We start from the raw sequence: 21,633 nt of genomic DNA, 5'->3' as shown, positions 1-21,633 counted from the left end.
TCACTGAACTACTGAAAAGAACCAAGACTTTCATAGTTGATTGTTTCACAATCTTGCAATTACTGTGTACACTATATTCCTGGTTCTACTTGTTTTGCTCAGCAAAAGTGTGTGTATCTTTCCACGCCTTTCTAATATCAGCTTGTTTATAATTTTTTATAAAACAGCAATATTCCATTACTTTCATATATCACAACTTATTCAATCATTCCCCAATTGATGAGCATCTAATCACTTTCCAATTCTTTGCCATCACAAAAAGAGCTGCTATAAACATTTTTGCACATATGGGACCTTTTCCTTCTTTTATAATTTCCTTGGAATACAGACCCAATAGCAGCACTGCTGGATCAAAGGGTATGCACAGTTTGACAGCCCTTTGGACATAGTTCCAAATTGCTCTCCAGAATGGTTGGATCAACTCCCCCAACAGTGTATTAATGTTTCAATTTTCCCACATCTCCAACATTTGTCATTTTTTTCTGTCATCTTGGCCAATCTGAGAGATAGATCTCAAGAGTTGTTTTTATTAGCATTTCTTTAATCAATAGTGATTTAAAGCATCTTTTCATATGATTGTAGATAGCTTTTATTTAATCATCTGAAAATTATTCATATCCTTTGATGATATTTAGTTATTAACTTTAGAGAGCCAGGAGGTAAGAATTCATCCCAGGTCTTAAATCTTACTGTAACTTGGCTCACCAACATCTCTTTTCTTTTATGAATAGGAAAGATATGATTGGTAATATTATAAATTGATATTCTAGTGACTGAAACAAAATACAAACACTAGTCAACAGATTAAAGCTAAACTTATAAGGGTCCATTAGAAAAGTCAAGGCAAGAGCAATTGAGATGTAAATAGGCCAATGGTCTCAAGGTCCCTGATGTGATTGGAGTTGAGTACTCAGGGACTTCCTTCGTGGGTGGGATCTCCAGCCATGGCCAGAATCCCAAAATCTCACTCTGAGATCTCGTCAAGTTCTGGAGGTAATCTTCATCATCGATTGCTTGTGCCTGTGACCTCATAGACCCGATATAAGCTCAGAGGAGGAAGCACTCTCTCTCTTTTTTGCCAGCTCTCTTTCCCACCTGGAGCTCTACCATGGGGAGCAATACCAAGATAGTGCAGGAGGTCATAGAGTGAGGTGTAAACCATGTGAATAAAGTCTAAGCTTGTTTGCCTAAACTCTCGGGTGCTCTGTTGTGCTCAAACTGCATCCATATGAGATAGCAGTCAGAGGACTTCTGAGGACCTCAAAACCGAGGTAGGATTGATACTGTATTTACCAGAGATTCCTCTGATCAGGCCTAGGAGTCAGGATAGATTAGCGGTGGTTGAATACTAGAAAGGCCTCAACATAGAGATTTTGGGATTCCTGCCATACTAGCTATTATTCTCCTCTCAATCATACTAATTAATGGCTCATTTACCTTAAAAATACTTTCAATTACTCGAGAACTGATGACTCATCATCACAACATGACCACTTGCCATAAAATGATATATTTCCACACTAGCAGAAATAAACCGAGCACCATTTGACCTAACCAAAGGAGAATCCGAATTAGTATCAGGTTTCAACGTAGAATATGCTGCTGGTCCCTTTGCTATATTCTTCCCAGCAGAGTTGGCCTAGCTAGTTGGCCAATAATGATAAATGGTTGTTCTACGGGCTGGCTGCCGATTCAGGTAAGTGTGATCAGATTAGCAGTAAGGATTCAGAATAGAGTTGGGATACTGGTTGGAATATCATGCTTCGGCTGGAGGTCCCACCCACGAAGGAAGTCCCTGAGTACTCAACTCCAATCACATCCGGGGACCTTGAGACCATTGGCCTACTTACATCTCATTTGTGCTTGCCTGACCTTTCTAATGGACCCTTACATAAACCTTTGAACTTAAGACAGGAAAGAATGTCCATAAGGAGACTATAAGTATTTGGGAGAAAGATATCTGAGATAATGGTATGAGAAACTTAAATGTATATCTCAGCTATTTACATCTCTGTCTAAGTAATCAAGATCTGGGGTTTAAAGAGTTTAATTATTTACATTATAGTAAATTTTGTTAGGCTATGGGAATTTTAAAAGAATGTACTTTGTATCAAACTTAGGAGGATTTGAGATATATATATATATATATATATATATATATATATATATATTTGTGTCTCTGATCAATAAACTTTGAAGAGTCCATAATCAGGACTTCTCCACCTGGCCCCAAATGTTGTCACATCCTTCATCTCACTACAGGAGCTGGACTCCAACAATTAACATATAACATCAGAGTTCCTGTTTTTTTCAGAGTTGTCTTTACCATATTGTTTTCACTGGAAAAAATTGTTCTGGTTCTGTTTACTTTGCATCAATTCATGGGTTTTCCCTGGTTTCTGAGACCATTCCTTCATAATAATAGCCCAATAGTATTCTATCACAATATATATACCATGAGTTATTCAGCCCCCATTGATGACATCCTCTCAGTATCTTATTCTTTGCTACTACAAAAAGAGCTGCTATAAATATCTTCCTGCTCATGGATCCTTTTCCTTTCTCTCTTTAGGGTCTTGAGTGTGGTGTGAGAGAAGCAGGAAGTCCAATGTCATTAAATTGAAGTTTATGTTGGAGGAGAGAGGAGTGTAAGAAAACTGAAAAAGTAGGAAGAGGCCAGGTTGTGTTTGGCTTTAAGTGCCCAAGGAGAGGACTATATTTGATTCTGGAGATAATAGGAAATCTGGAATTGATGGAGTAGGAGAGAGTGACATTAGGAAAATCACTTTGGCAATTGAATGCAGAGAGAGACAGAGAGAGAGAGAGAGACAGAGAGAGATAGAGAGAGACAGAGACAGACAGAGAGACAGAAAGACAGAGAGAGACAGAGAGAGAGAGAGAGACAGACAGAAAGAGAGACAGACAGAGAGACAGAGAGAGACAGAGACAGAGACAGAGAGACAGAAAGACAGAGAGAGACAGAGAGAGAGACAGAAACAGAGACAGAGAGACAGACAGAGAGACAGAGAGACAGAGAGAGAGACAGAGAGGCAGAGACAGAGAGAGACAGAGAGAGACAGAGAGAGACAGAGAGAGAGAGAGAGAGACAGAGAGAGAGAGAGAGACAGAGACAGAGAGAGAGAGACAGAGAGAGAGTGAGTATTGGGAGAGAGCTGAGGCAGGAGGAGTAACTAGAAAGCTGGTGTAATGATGTGCCCACGAGTGTCTACACCAGACAGTGACTGTACCAGAGGGGAAAAGCGGGCGTATATGAGAGATGGAAAGAGAAATGACAGGACCTAGTAGCGGACTGGATGTGAGGGGAGAGCAGCGGCAGTCTAGGATAATACTGATGCTGAGTAACTGGGAGGACGGCCTAGTTTACGCTAACAGGGAAGATCCGAAGGGACAGGGTTTGTGGGTGGGTGAAAGATAACTCGATTCTGGACATAGTGTATTTGAAAAGTCTACAAGAGTTCTAGTTCAAAGTGTCCCAAGAGCAGCTGGTGATTCGGAGGCGGTGAGACTGTGCCAGGAAAAAGCCTCGGCAGCTGCATCATTCACCACCCTTGAATGAATACGGTCTTTGGTTCAGTTATTCCACGCTCCTGAGCCATTCTCACGCAGTTCCCAACGGTGGCTCCCGGATCACCACCCTGCGCCCTCTCAAGTCGCCCCTAATCCCGCCACTAGGGGCACAGGCGCTCCCTCTCCCAAAGGTCTGCCGGAAGTGCACCATTGAGACTGCAGTCCGCCCCCAGCCTAGAGGCTTCCAGCTCTGTCTCCGGAGCGTCCGGCGGACCAGAGGGGCGTCACTTCCGGCTTCCGGAGTTGAGCGGAACCTGGATAGCCACCGCAATCAGTCTCGGGGTGCGTGGGAAGGGCTGTTCGCCTGACTTTAGTGTCGCGAGAGCCAGGCTAGGCGGGCAGGGTCTGACTGTTGTCATCCCTGCCCACGTGGTAAGCCGGGAACCAGCATTTCCGGGAGGGGCCTGTGCTGCTGCGGGCGGCTTCCGGAAGGGCTGAGGTCATCCCCGGGGGCCTTGTAGGCTGTACGCGGTAGAACGGGGATTCGAACCCAGGCCCCTAGACACCGCGCGGTGGCCCCCGGCTCTTTCCGATACCTGCATGGACCGCGTTCCTCCCGCCTCCTCTCGATCTTGGCTCGTGCGGTCATTTCTTCTCGTGCATCTTCACTCTTCCTCTCCGGGATTTTCCCCCGGTCTGTCTGCTAATGTATCCGGTTCTGTCCCGGCTTAAAGTAAACCCGAACCAAAGCCTTCATTCCTTTTCCTGCTCCCACTCATTCCCACCTCCTTTCCCCGCCCCTTCATTCACTGCTACCTAACGAGCACTTATTAAGCGCCAACTGTTTCAGGCAATAAACAGTCCCTGTTCTCCAGGAGCTCGGATTCTGAGGGGGGGGGGGGAGGGAGGGAGGGGGTGGACAACATGCAGAAAACTGCGCGGAGGAATTTACATTCTAATGGGATGACATTATGTATATATATGTATATATATATACACAAATGAGTTATATATGTTAATTAGTATGAATATATAAATAAGTTAATATATTAATGTATGTTACACAATAAGCTAATAAAATAAATAATATAATAAAATATAAATTATATAAATAAAAAGAAATAAAATATATATATTATAAAATAACAATAAAATAAATATATAAAATGTAGTTAAATATAAGATAGTTTGAAAGTGGGAACACTAATGGTTGGAAGAATCAGAGAAGATGTCAGACGTTAGATGCTACCTGGACTGTATCTTAAAGGAAGTGAAGGAATTGTAGGAATTAAATGAACTGAATCCATCTTGGGATTCAATTCTGTATCTAGCTTATTTCCCTTTCTGGTCAATTATGGGTCTAATCCAATTTCTGTCTTAGGAGAAAACTTTATTGCATTGCTTGAATCTAGTTTTGAGTGTCCGGGAAGCTGGACCACCTCTGTCTGTTGCTTAGAAACCCTTAATTAACAATATAGAATATAATGACCAGTAACCCAATCAATTCAAAGAATGATGCAAAGAGTTTTTTTCCCCCACAATTAAACAGCTAAGGAAGCCCATATATCTTATTTGAAAACTGGCCCCTTGCTGCTCAATCTGTTTATTTCCATGTTATCTTGATTGCCTATAGATTGGAAGAGGCGGGGAGGAAAGGGAAGTGAGACATTTCTTTCTTCTAATTACAGGGAATTACAGCTGTTTGCTCTCCCCCTCCCAACTGGAAAGGTTCTAGTCTTTCTTCCAATTAGAAATCAGATTATCTAATTTTGTAGTTTGTTAGTTGTAATTTGTTAGCTTTTTATGCATTAAAAACAACTAATCAAATAAGACTAGTTCTTTTTCATACATAAAAATCTGTCTCAGAGTCTTTGAACTGGCTGGGGCATCCATTGATTTTTATTATGTCTATTTTGTTAATAAATTGTATAGCTCAGACTATTTCCCCAAAAGACAGGAACTGTGAGACAGACATAAGGAAGGAATACAATATTCTAGGTATATGAGATGCTTAGTTCAAAGGTGGAGATGAAAGATGGAGTTTCCTAAGTGAGAAACAGAAGGCCAATTTAGCTGAATAAAAATGTACAGGTAAAGGAGAATCTAAAGATGCTGGAAAGATGGATTGAGACCAAAATTATGAAGAACTTTAAAGAGGGAATGTAGTTCCAAGACACATTAGTGAGAAAACCTCAGACTAGGGCTATCCTCACTCATAATTCTTGTCTTCCTTCAGCTCTGCCTGTTCCTCAAGTGCCTGCTTTCATTCTGAAGGAGTGAGTCCAGGAGGTCAGGCAATGGCAGCTGTTTTCTCAGTGACAGCCAGGTATCAGGTGAGCTGCCCTTTCTGAGGTCCCCTTACTGCTACTCAATATGACCTCATCACCTTTACTCAGCCTGTAACTTTTCTGCCTAGCAAACATTGTACAGGGCTTTAAACTCCCGTACCCACATTTCCAGGAACTTGGTCCCTTCTGCTTAGATGAGAGAGTCCATATTAATATATCTTTAGTTCCTTGGGCCTTCCTACTCATATTTCTTTTCCTCCCATAGGGCTAGAGACCAAAAGAGTTAACTATTAGAAGCCCAGTCTCTTCATATCCTAATCACCTCCTTTGGTTGACTGTCCTTAGCCATATTGCTAAGGAGCCCAGAGTTCTTATCCTAAGCTTTATGAACTTGTTTTTAAAAAATATTTTGCTAATTCATTATAATTTGTTTGATTTGTAATGCTATGTATTTTTATATATTTAAAGTTATTCTGAAAAGAGGTCTATAAATTTCACCAGACTTTTAAAGGAATATATTTCACAAAAATAAGTAAAGACCCCCACCCTGGTCTGACCCTGTTCTGGGAAATCTCATACCTTTACCTCAAAGCACTATCTGGTGGATGGAGAATTGAATTTGGAGTCAAGAAGGCCTGGGGTTCAGATCTTTTCTCAGATTCTTGATAGCTGTGTGATCTTAGACAAAACACTCAGCTTCCCAGGGCCTTAGTTTCCTCATTAGTAAAATGAGAAAGCTAGATCTAAGTCTCTTCCCATTCTAAATCCATGATTCTATGATTTCAGAATGTAGATTCATATCCTGCCTTTCTGATTTAGGATACTTTTGTGACCTTAGGAAAGTCATTTAGTTTCTTTGGGTTTCCTCATCTGCTAATATGGGAATTGGACTTGTTACAATCTATGACTTTAGGCACAAAATATAAGCATATTTTCCTGTACAAGTAAATGAGCAGTAGTTAAGGAATAGATAACTAAAAGTCTTATGCTGAAGAGTACAAGTTGATGAGCTACATTCACCATGTATTTAGTGGAATATAAATTCCTTGAAGTAGGGACAATTTCATCTTATCTTTGTATCCCCAGAATAGAACACAGGGCCTTGTACCTAATAGATGCTTAGTAAATGCTCATTGAATTGAATGCTGATATGAGACCAGAGACCTTTTTTTCCTGACTACCTTCGTGTTGAGCATAATGTTTTATATATAGTACGCAATTAATAAATCAGTCATTGAATTATTTTTCAAAGACTTGAGGCAAAGAGGTAATGGATAAGGCACCTGGTCTTTTGAAGCAGGAAGAAAAGCTCAAGCCCCATTTTGGACACATACTGGTTGTGTGTAACCCAGGCAAATCATTTAACATCTTAGTGTTTAGGCAACTCTTTGAGACTGTAAGTTTGCAGGTTAAGGTGCTGAGCTAAATAGAAGTGTTTTCCTTTATCTGGGAGTTCTCTATCCTTATAAAATCACTAGGCTACTCTCTGACTCTTTCTAAGATTTAGGAAAGAAAATAAGCCCTTTATAGACCGCAGTGTAATAAAGATAACAATGAAACAATTTGAAATGCATTTGGTTTTCTCACTATATTTGTGTTACCTAACTCAAAACCAAAGATATTTCTGATAACATAAATTATCCACTAATTCTAGGTAGGTCTGGATAAGATTAGACATTGACAGCTATAGGCTCCAATTCCCAGCCTAACCATTCTTCTCCAGCTAGTTCCCCAAAGGGGCAAGGGGCTTCCAGCTTCTGAGAGAAAAGTGAGCATAGCATAATGAAGCCCAGCCGTGCTCCTCCCTTCTATATCCAGTTTGTTTTCTAAGAAGAACTATAACTTTTATACTCTCTTCCCATCCCATGAAGTCCAGACTCCCTTGAGAGTGGGCCTGGATGTAGAAGCAAAAGCTATTGTCCCTTGCCTTCTACTGTCCAGGGCTCTGGCCACTTCCACAAACTGGGGCTGCCAGATGTCCTGGATCCCCTCTGCCCACTACTGCCACAGCCATAGCCAGCTGGGCTCCCACAGCTGCTGCTCTTGTTCTTGCTCTTGCTGCTTCGTGCTGAGCAAGCTGGCCACTCTGTGCCCTGGGTAGTCCAGCACTACCCCTTTGGGAACTAGGAAACTATTCACTGCAGCCACATGTTCTGACCTGCCTGCCAATGGGCACAGCCTCAGCATCTGAGTGGGGCGCAAACCTGACAGTCTTTCATATGAGCCTTTGTTAGGAGCTGCCCTCAACTGAGGGCAATAGTAGCAGTAATGGTGCCTGGGCAGCACACCTGGCCAACCTTACATCCTTACTGCTCCATCAGAACCATAAGCAAGTGTCATGAGGCAAGCATCAAGTGCTTTAGCAGTCTTTGTCCTCAATATGCATCAAATCTCAAATTCTGTGAGTTTTAAAGTGAGACAAGTACCGAGGTACCACTGTATTATTTATTAGTTAAGGGATATGATCAGTTTCTTTTTATCCATAGGACATAGAACAATGTCTTATATATAATAGGAATTTAATAAATGTTTGTTGAATTGGTTGGAAGCATGCTCCTACTTGAATTCTGTAGATAACTTTTTTAAGTTATCATAGCTGGAAAAATACATCACCTAGTAGCCAAGATTATGATGATGAATGTCTCCAAAATTTGTTGGGCTGGCCCTCTAATTGTAGAGTCCATCTCTGAACCTGTATTTGCACCCTTTCCAGCTGTGTGTAGGATCTGCTACCATTCAAATTCTATTGGTATTATTACCTTTGAAAGTGCAAGGATGTTTTAACATTGATTTAAAGGAATTTAATAAAGATTCCATAATCATATTGTTTTTATTTTATATACAGCACATTTTACTTCACATCAGCTCTTATGAGTTTTTTAGGTTTTTCTGAGAGCATCGTGCTAATTATTTCTTATAGCACAACAATATTTTATCACAATCACACAGAACACTTTGTTTAGCCATTTCTCGATTGATGAGTACCCTTCCAATTTCCAGCTCCTTGCCAAGAGGTGATAACTCTTTTTGAGCCTTGAAAGAAAGTAGGAGTAGTAAGAGATGAAGGAGAATAGGAAGAGTATTCCAAGTATGCGGGATAGCCTAAACAAAGACATGGAGGTGAGAGAGAATATAATTTGGAGGAAACAGCAAATTCAAAAGGATGCATTGAGTGCCACAGCACCATCATTTAACTAGCAGGAGCTTTTTCTACAACACTTACCTGTAGCAGGAGCTCTTTCTACAACTTTTCACAATTTCCCCAATATCAACTATTTCTATTTTTTTTTATTATTTTTGATATCTCAACTTGTCCACTCAGGTTCCTTACTCTACTGATTTATTGTTCAAAATATGATTTTTTTTGTTATCAGAACGGAGGGTTGTGCTAATAAAGTGGAATAATTTTTTCTTTTCAAAATGTCTTATGTGTTTAATTAGTGTCATCTTGCTAGTGATCTCAGTTTCTATGGAATCAATTATCATCTCTATGAAGACATAACAGATTTATTTATCTAGTTCGAACCACTCTCCTGTCATCCACTTTCCTATTTCTAGATGTCTAGTGGAAATTTTGAACTGATGTCCCATACACACACTTATTCTTACCTCCTACACATCTGTTCTTTTGCCAACTCCTGTCATTTTAACTTTTGCAACATTTTTTATTTACATCTTCTTCTGGTCTCTGACACAGCTGCTACTCTAATACAAGTCCTTATCACCCCATTCCTGGATTATCACAATAGCCTTCTGGTTGTGCTCTCCCCACACTAATCCATCCATTTAGCTGCTCAAAGGATCTTCCTAAAGTGCAGACCTGACCATGCTATTTGTCGTTTATAGATCTCTAGCAGTTTCCTTTTGCTTCAAGATCAAATGTAAAATCTTTTGTTTGGAATTTTAGGCTTTTCACATCCTGGCTCCTCCTACCTCTCCAGCCTTAAACTTTATTCCCTTCCATGTATTCTGCAATTCAGTAAAACTGGTCTCCTGTCTCTTGTGCCTTTTCACTGGCTGTCCTCTGGGACTGGAATGTTCTCACTCCTCCTCCAGGCTTCCTGACTCCTTCAAATCTCACCCGAAATCCTACCTTTTTTTTATTAAAAACCTTTCCCTGTCCCCTCTCTGAGACTGTTTCCAATTTACCCTCTATCAGCCTCATTTGTTGTGGCAGCTAGATGACTCAGTAAATAGTGTTTGCTCTGGTGTCAGAAAGGCTCATTTTTCCTGCCTTCAGATCTAGTCTCAGAGACTCTCTGCTTGTGTTACACTGGGCAAATCACTTAACTCTTTTTGCCTCATTTCCTTCCTCAATTACAAAATCTATAAAATGAGTTGAAGAAAGAAATAGCAAACGACTTCAGTAACTTTGCCCCCCCCCCCAAAAAAAAAAAAACCCAAACCCCAAATGGGGTCACAAAGAATTGAACATGACTTAAAACGGACTGAATAATGATCTTGTTTGTATGTAATTGTTTGCAAGTTTTGTTCTACATTAGAATGTGAATTTCTTGAAGGTAAGGAATGGTTTTTTGCCTTTCTTTTATATCCTTAGCACTTAGTACAGTGCTAGGCACATAGTACAGGCTTAATTAACAAATGTTTGTTGATTAACTGACTCACTGACAGAACACTGGACTTTGTCAGGAAGACCTATTATATCCTGTTCTCAGATTCTTACATATTGTGTAACTTTGGGCAAGACATTTAACGATTCAGTTTCTCTGTTTCTTCCTCTGCAAAATGAGAGGATTGGATCTCTAGCTTTTCAGCTCTAATTCTGTCATCTATGGAAATATAAATTAGACATATTGTTATCTCACTTGAATATTACTTTCTTGGGTTTTTTTTTTTTTTTAGTTTATGTTGTTTTTTTTAATGACTTTTAAAAAGATATTTTATAGATAGAGGATGCTTGACTCAATTATATTCTTAATTTCTGGAAAAGATTAATAGTTTAGACTGTGTATTCAAATTCAGACACATGGTAGTACCTATCCAAATTCTCAGCCCAGTTGTGAGAATGAAGTGCTAACCTTATAAATCCATTTAGGGAAAATAAATATCATTTATCAGCACACTGCTCTGCTTCCTCTTGTACTGTCCCTTTTCTGAGCTTACCTACTCTGTCAATTTTCCCTTAAGGGTGGAGAGTGGGATTATTCTTGGAGCAATGGAATTTACTATTTCAGGAGTCCCTGACCTTTGAGGATGTGGCTGTGTATTTTACAAGGAAGGAATGGAAACATCTGGACTCTTGTCAGAAGGATCTCTATAGGAACGTGATGCTGGAAAATTATGGGAATATGACATTGCTGAGTAAGGACTTGTTTCAAAATCTTTCTTCTTTCCCCCAACACCTTCTGCCTCCTCTTGGGTTATATTTTTTGGATATCTGCAATTGTTTAATAATGAGCTCTCCCTCATGGAAAAGAACTTCCTTGTATCTTTTGGATCCAGAGATAAGTTATTCATTCCTGTTCTGTGTTCTCAGGTGACTGATCTGATCCCAGCAAAGAGGTAAAATAGACAGTTTTCTTATGTTTGTCAAAGGCAGCTCCTTTCCCATTCTCTTGAGTCTCCTATAGGAGATTTTACCATGTTCCATGTAGATTGTCCCAGGTTTTCAGTGATAATGGCCCTTTTAAGGGAAGGTTTTTTCCTTTCTATGTGGTCTTATGAAGGAGGGACCAGATAAATGAATTGTCCTGGGTAATTTACTTTAGTATTTTAGTTACTATTTACCTCCCTGGAGAATGTTCCCTTTATAGATCCTTCCCATTCCCTTCCAGTCTAAACTCTCTGGATATTTCTTACTTTCTTTTATATTTCTTACAGATATAAGTGTCAGCACTGAACTCTAAGGTAACCTTGCTTTGAATTCTTAGAACAAACCATCATATCTTATTTATTTGCTTATGAGCAGAATTCACAGTCTCCAAACCTGAGCTGATCTCACAGCTGGAGCTAGGAGAAGAACCATGGGTCCTGACTCTACAAGGAGCTGAGGACCAAGACACCTCAAAAGGCTTTTACTCAGGTGAGGGAAAGAATAGTACTGGAATCTATAATATCCACATTATCTCCAAAAATTCTCCTTATGTAGAGGACTTTGCTGTGAAAGAGTTTTAAATGAGAACAAAGGTCAATTATACTGAAGTAGCTTTAGATATCAGTGCTTAAAGCAATAGAAAGTAGAGAGTCATAAAAGAAAGAATGAGAAAAATGAGTGTCCAGGGGACCCTAGGATAGCACTAGGAATTAGAGTCAATCACTGTAGTAACCAAATGGATTTTAATTGGCTAGAATGGATTAAATTTAATAAAATGAAATTTAATACAAATGCAGAGTCAGTCCTACATTGAGTTAAAAAAAATTAATGTCACATGCACAGGTTAGAAGAAAAGTGGTTAGATTATCTATTGAAAAAAAAAAGTTCTGGCATTTTCTTGGACTTTGAAAGCTTAAAAGTATGAAAAAACAACCAAAACTGCTAATGTGATTTTAGTCTGCTTTAAGAGACATGATGTTTAGTACAAGGAAAGTGATATTCTACTCTGTCATATCCCTGGTTTTGGGTAGCAAGTCTTGGGAAAGATGTTGATGAGCTGAAAAATGCCCAGAAAAGCATGACTAGGACAGATGGTGAAGGACAGACCACAGACTTCTCAGTTAAAAAAAACAGAATAACTAGCTTGCAGAAAGAAAGACGGGGGAAGGAAGACTCACTAGCTACCTTCAAATATTTGAATGACGATCATGTGGAAGAGGAATTAGATTTTTTCTGCTTGGTCCAGAGGCCAAAAAGAGAGATTGCAGATTTATACTTGATATCTGAAAAAAACTTCCTAAGTGTTAGAGTTACCCAGAAGTGGAGTGGGCTGCATCAGGGCAGTTGATTCTTTTTTACTGAAGATTTTCAAGTGGAGGTTGCTTGAAATATTGTAGCACAGATTCTTCCCCCCCCCCCCCCCCCCCGAGGCATTGGGGTTAAGTGACTTGCCCAGGGTCACAGAACTAGGAAGTATTAAGTGTCTGAGATCAGATTTGAAATAAGGAATTTAAAGTTGAAAGGAACCAATAGCCTTGAGCCTGGCCTGGGGAAGTGTGCTTTTCCTAGTCTTTGGGATCTCACTTCATGTGCCACCTTCATGAACTACTTTGCCTGTTTTATCTACCTACACAGACTTTCTCACTACTTTGCTGAATTCCATCCAACCACCCACTCTCCATCCCCATTTATACATAGCACTTTTTCTACCTCTCAGATAGAATCTTTTTCTGTCCTTAGAATCATCTTCATTTTTCATTCTTCTCCTCATTTTCACATTTTCTAGCATAATGTTCATTTGATCAGGCTTCTCACTACCCTCATCTACCTCTCCTTGTCATGCTCACCTAGTTTTGGTATGATCTGTTCTTTTCAGTAACAGAATGGAAATAATAATAATATTATTTCCTACTCTATATTCCTTGTTAATAGTTATTATATTATGCCACAGTTCTCTTTAACTGTTCTGACTTGGTTTCCCTGAACTAGTTTCCTTTGTCTCGGTTTCCTTAACTGTTCTGTCAAATCCCCTTAGTCGTAAAACCCCACTCTGGTCCATTAAGATTGGGAACCGTTTACTCTAAGGTTATAAATTGCTAGCAAGATAAACAAGAGAGCAGAACTCCTGACCTTCCCCTGTTCTCAAGAATTTACAATATCCCTCTAAAATATTCTAAGATACCTCACTGACATCTTTATCTCTGGGTATTCAGACATCCTGTCTCTGGGCTTTTAGGAGTTATGGTCTCCCCCCAACCTGACAGAAGCTTTCCTGCCTTTTTGGGTCTTTGTCTTTAGAGAATATTTAAGTGATTGGCTTTCTCCTATTCATTGCTGGAAGAGCCTGGCTGCTAGATGCAGCAGGCTGGACTCTTTGAGATGACAGTCTCCCCAGCCCTGGGACCAACATGGATTCCTTGGTCCCAGTATATCTCTATCTGACTGCATAATTTGAGACGAGAGTCCTGTCCAGTCAATTATACTCTCCAATTAATAAACTATTGAAAACTCTCTAATCTCTCTCCTGCCTCAGTTTCTCTGGCATTACAATTAAAACCATTTAGTTAGGAATTATTTTTAATGATAATATTCTTATTAATTTTTTCTGTTTTAATATTTTAGACTGTGAAATAAAGACTGAGAGCAAACAGTGTGATGAAAAAGAAGAAATTTTAGAAAATCACCAGTCCCATGAAACAATCTTAGGAATTTTCCTAAGGAATATTCCTCCAAAATCTGGTTTTGGAAAAAATTGGGAATCTGAGAGACAGCTGCAGAGACAGAGAAATTGTATAGAGATTTCAAAGAAATCCTTTTCCCAGGAGAGAGATTGGAAAATGATGATGACCCACAAATCCCCTGTAGGAGAAGAACCTCAAGAATGTAAGAAATTTAGGAGAAATTTCCATCTTAACTTAAACTTTGTTATAGAGAAAAGGAATACTATAGCAGACAGAACTCATGGATGTGATACCTGTGGGAAAAGCTTCAAATACAATTCTGACCTTATCCAACATCAGAAAATTCATACTGGAGAAAAGCCTTATGTATGTGATAAATGTGGAAAAAATTTTTTTCATAGCTCACAGCTCCTTCAACATCTGAGAACTCACACTGGAGAAAAACCTTATAAATGTAATAAATGTTCCAGAGGCTTCAGTTTGAGCTCTCATCTTACCCAGCATCAGAGGATCCACACAGGTGTAAAAGCCTATGGATATGAGGAATGTGGCAAAGCCTTCAGTAAAAGCTCACATCTTATTTTACACCAGAAAATTCATACTGGAGAGAAACCATATGAATGTAGCGAAGGTGGCAAAAGCATTTGTAGTTCACATCTTGCTCAACATCAGAGAATTCATATAGGAGAGAAACCCTATTGTTGTGAAGAATGTGGTAAAACTTTTTGCTTGAATTCACGACTTATTCAACATCAAAGAATTCACACTATTGGAGAGAAACTTTGTAAATGTAATGAATGCTGCAAAGCCTTCAGTCAGAGTTCCCACTTTATTCAGCATCAGAGAATCCATACAGGAGAGAAACTCTATGGTTGTGTCCAGTGTGGGAAAGCTTTCAGTAGAAGCTCAAACCTTATTCGGCACCAGACAACTCACACTGCACAGAAATACTTTAGAGGTCAACACTGGAAAAATTTTTATTCAAATCTCTCAACTTAAAAGCTGCCAGAGAGTTCACACAAAACATTTTATAGTAGTAGAAAACTTGAGCTATAATGACTGAAAATATGTTGTCAGAACTCACTCTACTCAACCTGAAAGAAGCAGCACGGTGTGGTGGAGAGAGTGTTAGACCTGGAGGCATAAGAGACCCATGTTCAAGTCTCACCTGTAATGCGCTAGTTCTATAACTGTAGGAAAGTCTAGCTTTCTTTCATCATCTTTCAAATGGGTGTATTATTACCATTAATACTTACTAAGGTTATGTGAAGTGCTTGGCAAACTATTCTAAACACTCTAGAAATACCAATTAACATTATATTATTACAAGAGAATAGATTCATAGAATATGATTTATGGCACTTTAGAAGTCATCTGATCCAGCTCCCTCATTTCCCACATAAATGTAAATAAAATGAATATTTGCAAGCCTTTACTAATTACCTCAGTCTTTATTTTCTAGCACTCCAGGGAATGTAATAAATGTGGGAAAAATTTAGTTAGCATTGGTAAATATGTAAATGTAGATGCTTATTGTATTGAAATGAATTGAATCATAGCATTCTGGGCTTTTGCAGTAGTAAAGGCCTTTAGGTATAATTTAGTCCTGGCTAGTGAGTTCTCTTCCTTGGGGTTGGTATTTAAGCCTTGATGATGAACCAAATTTTCTTTTCATATTCTGCAGCACAACCTTTCCTGGAGCAGTTCTTACGTTGTTTTGAAAACTGAAACCAAAAATAATAAAGTTCCGTTTTATTGGGCTATCAACCAGATCATATTTATGACTGTTTTAAAGACCTCTGTATATTGAAAGTGTTCTTCGTTAAAATGAGGCTTCTACTGCTGTGCAATTTATTTGTGACCTGAAAATTTCATTTCTAGTCTGGAGCAACTAGACACCAGGATGGGGAAGGAACTGGAAACCATGTTATTCGCTTATGGAATGGTTAAAGGAGCTGGGAATGCTTTGCATAGCAAAAAGAAAATACACAATCATTTTAAGTACAAAGGTTTTTTATGTAGAAGAGAAAATAAATTCTGTGTTGCTCCAGAGAGCAATAGGACCAGAGAAATATTAGACAGAGTTTAGTACAAAATAAGCTAAAACTGTCTAACAAGTAGCATTGTAATGATTCACTATTATTAGACATGTCAAAGCTGAGGCTGGATAAATAGCTTTCCAAGGCTCCTATAAAAGGGATTCCTGAGTTGGACTGAGGTCCCTTCCAACCTGGAGATTCAGCTAGTCACCCAGAATTTAATAAGCCAAGTTAACACATATCTGTTAAGTGTTTACTGTATGCTTGACACAGTGCTAAGCGCTGGGAATATAAATGCAAAAAGAGAGTCCCTGCCTTCAGAGTGCTTAAAATCTAAAGAAGAGGAAGGAAGAAAGCTCACAGAAAAAGCAGGTGGGAGAAAGAAGGGGCTTTTGACTCAGGAGTATGATGAAGATTGGAGAAGTGCAGCTAAGTGTGAAATGAATACTATGTGCTAAGTGCAAGGATTTGATTCTGTAGAAATGAAATAAAACTTTTGTTCTCTACTTCTTGGAAAAAAACCAATGGAGAATCTGATCTGTGTCAGTTATTTTGATGTTTTGAAAGACCTGTTATTTCATTAGAGAGGTACTTTTTTCACTGACACAGATTATAACCCCATTGTGTTTGAGGAATTGCCATGACTGAAAAACTAAAGATTCAACCTAATGGTGATGATCTGTCTGCCTGTAGGTAAGTTTTATCCTTACAGAGCAGTCTTTCTGGGGCTTTAGTTAAAGCTTTCCCAGACTGATAGGACATACCCGAGCTTCTCCTCTTCACTGACATGGCCTTTGAGGACTCGGTATGAGGCATCTGAAGAGAATTTCAATATTATCTCCAGTACTGTGTCTGTTAATGACATGGTGTTGATAATGTTAACCAAAAGACAACATCACAAGTCTATGAGACATCGTGTTGCAACTAGATTACAAGAGAATTGAACATGCATATGGAACCCAAAGCCAGAGCAAAGATCTTGCTCAAAATCTATATAGAAGTTTGTGTGTGTTTATACTTGTAATAGAAGGGGGGGGGGGAGGTAGAAGGTACCAGAAATCTCCAACTAAAGGGTAATGTTATAAGAGAGGCAAAGGTAAAAGTAGGCGAAGGACAAAACTGAAGAGGAGGAGCAAGGTGATGGCAAAATTTTCATTCTTTTCCCTTGGGAACTGTTAGACCATGAAGATAGACCCTAAGACCCAAGTAGTTTCTCAACATAGAGTAGACTGGCACCTGTAAACTCCCATAGATACCCAGGAAGCCCAGCTTGGGGTAAAAATAACAAATTGTATCAGCAAATGGTGGAGGGTTTTGTTCTTGATACATTCAGGGCTTCTGCATACTCTGGGTACAAGTGTTTTTGGAAAATAATGACAACTCAAAAAGACAAGTTCCCTTAACAGTAATGAGTTTTAATTGGCTATTCTGAAGGAGTTTTTCAAATGTGAAATTTCTAATTATAGAATGAATGACTTTTAAGGTGATGTCAGCCGTATATCAATAAGGAAGATTTTTAGGAAAATCACATTTCCTAGTGGTAAAATCAGCATGCAAAGTAAATTTATGTCAGTGGTTCTAGGGTAATAAGAAGAAAGGACAAGATAATCCATAATCTTTTAGCCTGCATCTCCCCAAAAGTGCCAGGGAAAGAGAAAGATCAACCTGTGGCTGATCTAGCTGTGGTTGCTGGAAGTATATTGTCTGAAACTTTGGGGAATGGAGGAATAAGCCTTTTCTACTAATTGCCCTGACATGAACCCCATTCTCCTTTGGCTCTATTCTTCTCCCATTGAGCACAGTATAATAATCTGAAGCAAAAAATATTCACCTGAAGGGTCCCTGAAAAGAGGTAACCCTAATATTTCCCTCTCTACCAAAAGCTAAAATCTCCACTATTTAAGTCCTTATATCTGTTATCTAATTTTAGAGATAATCCATAGTACTGCAGCATTCACATCTACCAGTTGCTTCACTTATATGATCTATACTGTGATTTCAATTCTATACCACTGCACTCAAGTGAATATCACAATAAAACAAGTCACACAATTTTTTTGTTTCCCAGTAAATATAAAAATTATATTAGTCTATTAAGTGTATAATAGTATTATGTCTTAAAAATGTATGTACCTCAAAAATATCATATTGCTAAAAAAAAAATGCTAACCATCAACTAAGCCTTCAGCAAGTCCTAATCTTTTTGCTGATGGAGGGTCTTGCCTCCTGAGCAAGTCACTTAACCTCAATTGCCTCAGCAAAAACAAAACAAAACAAAACAAAAAAAGAGTGATGCCCTTAAGTGGTATGCTCTTCCAGCAGGTAGAACTGGGTACAGATGGGATGAGGGGTGGGATTTAGGGAGAGAGGATTGGGTGTCCCCAAGTACTGCGCCAATAAGACATGCTCTCCTCATTGACAAGAGGTTTTAACTCCTACACGAAAAAGGAGCTCACCAGTCTGAGGGACCCCGGACATCTGTGAGTCTGATTGCAATGCGATCAGCGACAATCAGAATCTGGGAGTGAGCAGTGAAGTCTGTCCAGTGCCTTGAGGAGAGGTCCTTGAAGCAAAGGTCTCCTGGGGACTCCACAGACACAGCTCCTGAGCGAGTGCAGACTGATAGCTCTCCAGGGAGATGGGGGCTGAGGCTGATCCCTGTAGCTTCCTTTTCATCTTCAGCATTTGGAGGGGCTCTGGAGGCCCTCGATGTCCAAGTTTCCATAAAGCACAGTGATAATCAGAGTGGACAGCCACCAGAGCCTTTCCCTGGATTGTAAGTCACAATCTGCCAGACTGGTCCCTGGAGCAAGATGTGGCTTGGGTCCCCAAAGGCCTAGGGCTTGATGGTGGGAGACAATTTTACCTTCTGGAAGTTCAGCTGGTTGTGGGCTCACCCGGTAGGGTAGACCAGCTGGCCGTGGTGTGGTTTGCCCCCTGGAACCCAACCAAGAGCCCCACCTGTAAAAGTTTCATCTAGCAGCAGCCTCTTCCAGTGTGTCTCTAGCTCCTCAGGCAGCAGCCCCCCAAGCAGATTTTCCACTTCCTCCCCCAGCACCGTGCCCCCCAGCAGAGAGAACCTTTGCTGGTGAGCACTCAGGTGAGCCCACACTTGGGTTGAATGTTTTATTGATGATTGCTGACTGATCAAGTGATAGTTGCTGAAGGTTGGGTGACTGCTGCTTCCTTAGTTGACTCTTCACTTGAACACTTAGATGCCATTGTAAGTTTAATACTGAACCCTACTGAACTGAAATTTTGGCCTAATTTCAGTATTGTGTCTTGGAAAATAAGGAGGCCCAAGAAGAAGGAGAGAGAGAGAGAGAATGGCTGGTCAGTGAAGTAGTCAGGACATATACTACTTTATTATATATATCTACATTTATAGGTGCAGTGGCATCCTAAAATAACTCCAATAGTAACATCAAAAATCATTTACCAATTACAAATCACCATAACAGATATAATAATAATGAAAACATTTGAAATATTGCAAGAATTACCAAAATGTGGCACAGAAACACAATCTGAACACATGCTATTGGAAAAAATGGTGCAAAGAGACTTGCTTAACACAGGGTTGCCAAAAACCTTCAATTTTAAAAAAGTTAATATTAATTTATTTTTCTAATTAGTTGTAAAGATAGTTTTCAACATTCATTTTTGTAAGATTTTGAATTCCACATTTTTCTCCCTCCATTAACTTCATCCTCCCCAAAACAGCAAACAATCTGACAAAGGATATTCCTGAACAATCATTTTAAACATATTTCCATATTAATCATGTTGTGAAAGAAAAATCAGAACAAAAAGTAAAAACCATGAGAAAGAAAAAGCAAACAAAAAAAGTGAAAATACTATGCTCCAATCCACATTAAATCTCCATAGTTCTCTCTCTGGTTGTGTGGTTGGCATTTTCCATCCCAAGTCTTTTGGAATTATCTTAGATCATTGTATTGCTGAAAAGAGCTTTTTATCATAATCGGTCATCCCATAGTTTTGCTGTTACTGTGTATAACATTCTCCTGATTCTGTTCCCTTAACATCAATTCATATAAGTCTTTCCTTACTTTTCTGAAATCAGCCTGCTCACCATTTCTTATAGAATAATAATATTCCATGACATTCATATACCATAACTTATTCAGCCCATTCCTCAACTGATGGACAACTGTAGTGTCTGAACTGACTCTCTGGAGGATCTTGGTACCAACCTGAGTCCTTGATCTTAGGAGAGGAATAAAGAGGGCGGACTCATGTGGATAATCAAACAAGGAGTCCGTTTATTCCAAATTCTCTCAGCCTTATATACCCTAATACCCTTACATAACTGTAGCATATTGTGCATGACCTATTATGCAGGACCATATAAACAACTTGCAATATATTGTGTGTAGATGTCTCTTTGCTGCGTGGTATCCCTCTGCTTTAATTACAACACAGGTTGTCAACAAGCCCTGACTTTGCAGGAAAGCTGAGAGCCCTTGGGGTGGGGTGGGGAGCCCAACCAGCCGATGTCATCAGGTTCCCTCTGGCTAAAGGGTCTTATACCTTGCCCAGGGTTTCCCACTATCTGCGGCCCTCTACAGACAGCCACTCAATTTCCAATTCCTTGCCACACAAAAAAGAGCTCTACAAACATTTTTGCACATATGGGTCTTTTTCTCTCTTTTATGATCTCTATGAGAAAAACACTCAGTAGTGACACTGCTGGATCAAAAGGTATGCACAGTTTAAAGTTCTTTGGACATAGTTCCAAATTGTTCTTCAGAATGGCTGGATCAGTTCACAATTCCACCAACAATGCATTAGTGTTCCAGTTTCCCCACATCCCTCCCAACATTTATCATCTTTTCCTATCATCTTAGCCAATCTGATAGGTGTGAGGTGATATCTCTGAGTTGTTTTAATTTGCATTTCTCTAATCAGTAGTGATTTAGATCATTTTTAAAAAATATGGCTATAAAAAAAAAGAATTCAAAAAAAAATATGGCCATAGATTAAACCTTAAGTTTGTAAAAAAAAAAAAGCATAATAAAATGAGGTATGCCCATTTATTATCTTAAGATTTTGCAAAATGCTGTGCACATATTAACTCATTTGACCCTCACAATAACCCTGCGGGGTGTTTTTTGATATTCAGTCACTTTTCATTTGTGTCAGACTCTTCCGGATTCCATTTGGGGTTTTCTTGGCACTTTCTGAAACGGTTTGCCATCTCCATTTTACAGATGAGGAAACTGAAGCAAATAGCATTAAGCAACTCGCACAACTCGTGTCTGAGGCTAGATTTGAACTCACCCCTGGCACTATTCACCGCACTACCTACCCGCCAGTCCTGGAAGGTAGGTATATGCTGTTATTATTCATGAAGGAAAACGAGGCGCACAGGGATAAAGCGTCTCGCCCAGAGCCACGCTATTAAGTGCCAGGACAAAATTTGTGTCTATTGCGGTCCATGGCTACGACATCCAGTTGCATCCTCTAAGCTTGCACGGGATGCAGGGGCGGGGCTTCAGTTGTGGCCCCGCCCAGCAAAGGTC

General features: G+C 39.5%; 1 protein-coding gene across 1 annotated transcript; it reads left to right on the top strand.

Annotated features, from left to right (window-relative positions):
• The first annotated feature begins 1,664 nt into the window (after positions 1-1,664).
• LOC100932583 (zinc finger protein 383) lies at positions 1,665-17,070 on the top strand. The gene is made up of 7 exons (XM_023496676.2): positions 1,665-1,696; positions 3,596-3,890; positions 4,050-4,222; positions 5,765-5,861; positions 11,012-11,138; positions 11,746-11,859; positions 13,993-17,070. Exons 1-7 carry the CDS (start codon positions 1,665-1,667, stop codon positions 15,048-15,050), a joined length of 1,896 nt encoding a protein of 631 aa, XP_023352444.2. The 3' UTR covers positions 15,051-17,070.
• The last annotated feature ends 4,563 nt before the right edge of the window (positions 17,071-21,633 follow it).

Source organism: Sarcophilus harrisii, chromosome 1 (genome assembly GCF_902635505.1).
Source record: "Sarcophilus harrisii chromosome 1, mSarHar1.11, whole genome shotgun sequence".
NCBI lineage: Eukaryota > Metazoa > Chordata > Mammalia > Dasyuromorphia > Dasyuridae > Sarcophilus > Sarcophilus harrisii.
This window is presented reverse-complemented; position numbering and strand designations above follow the sequence as displayed.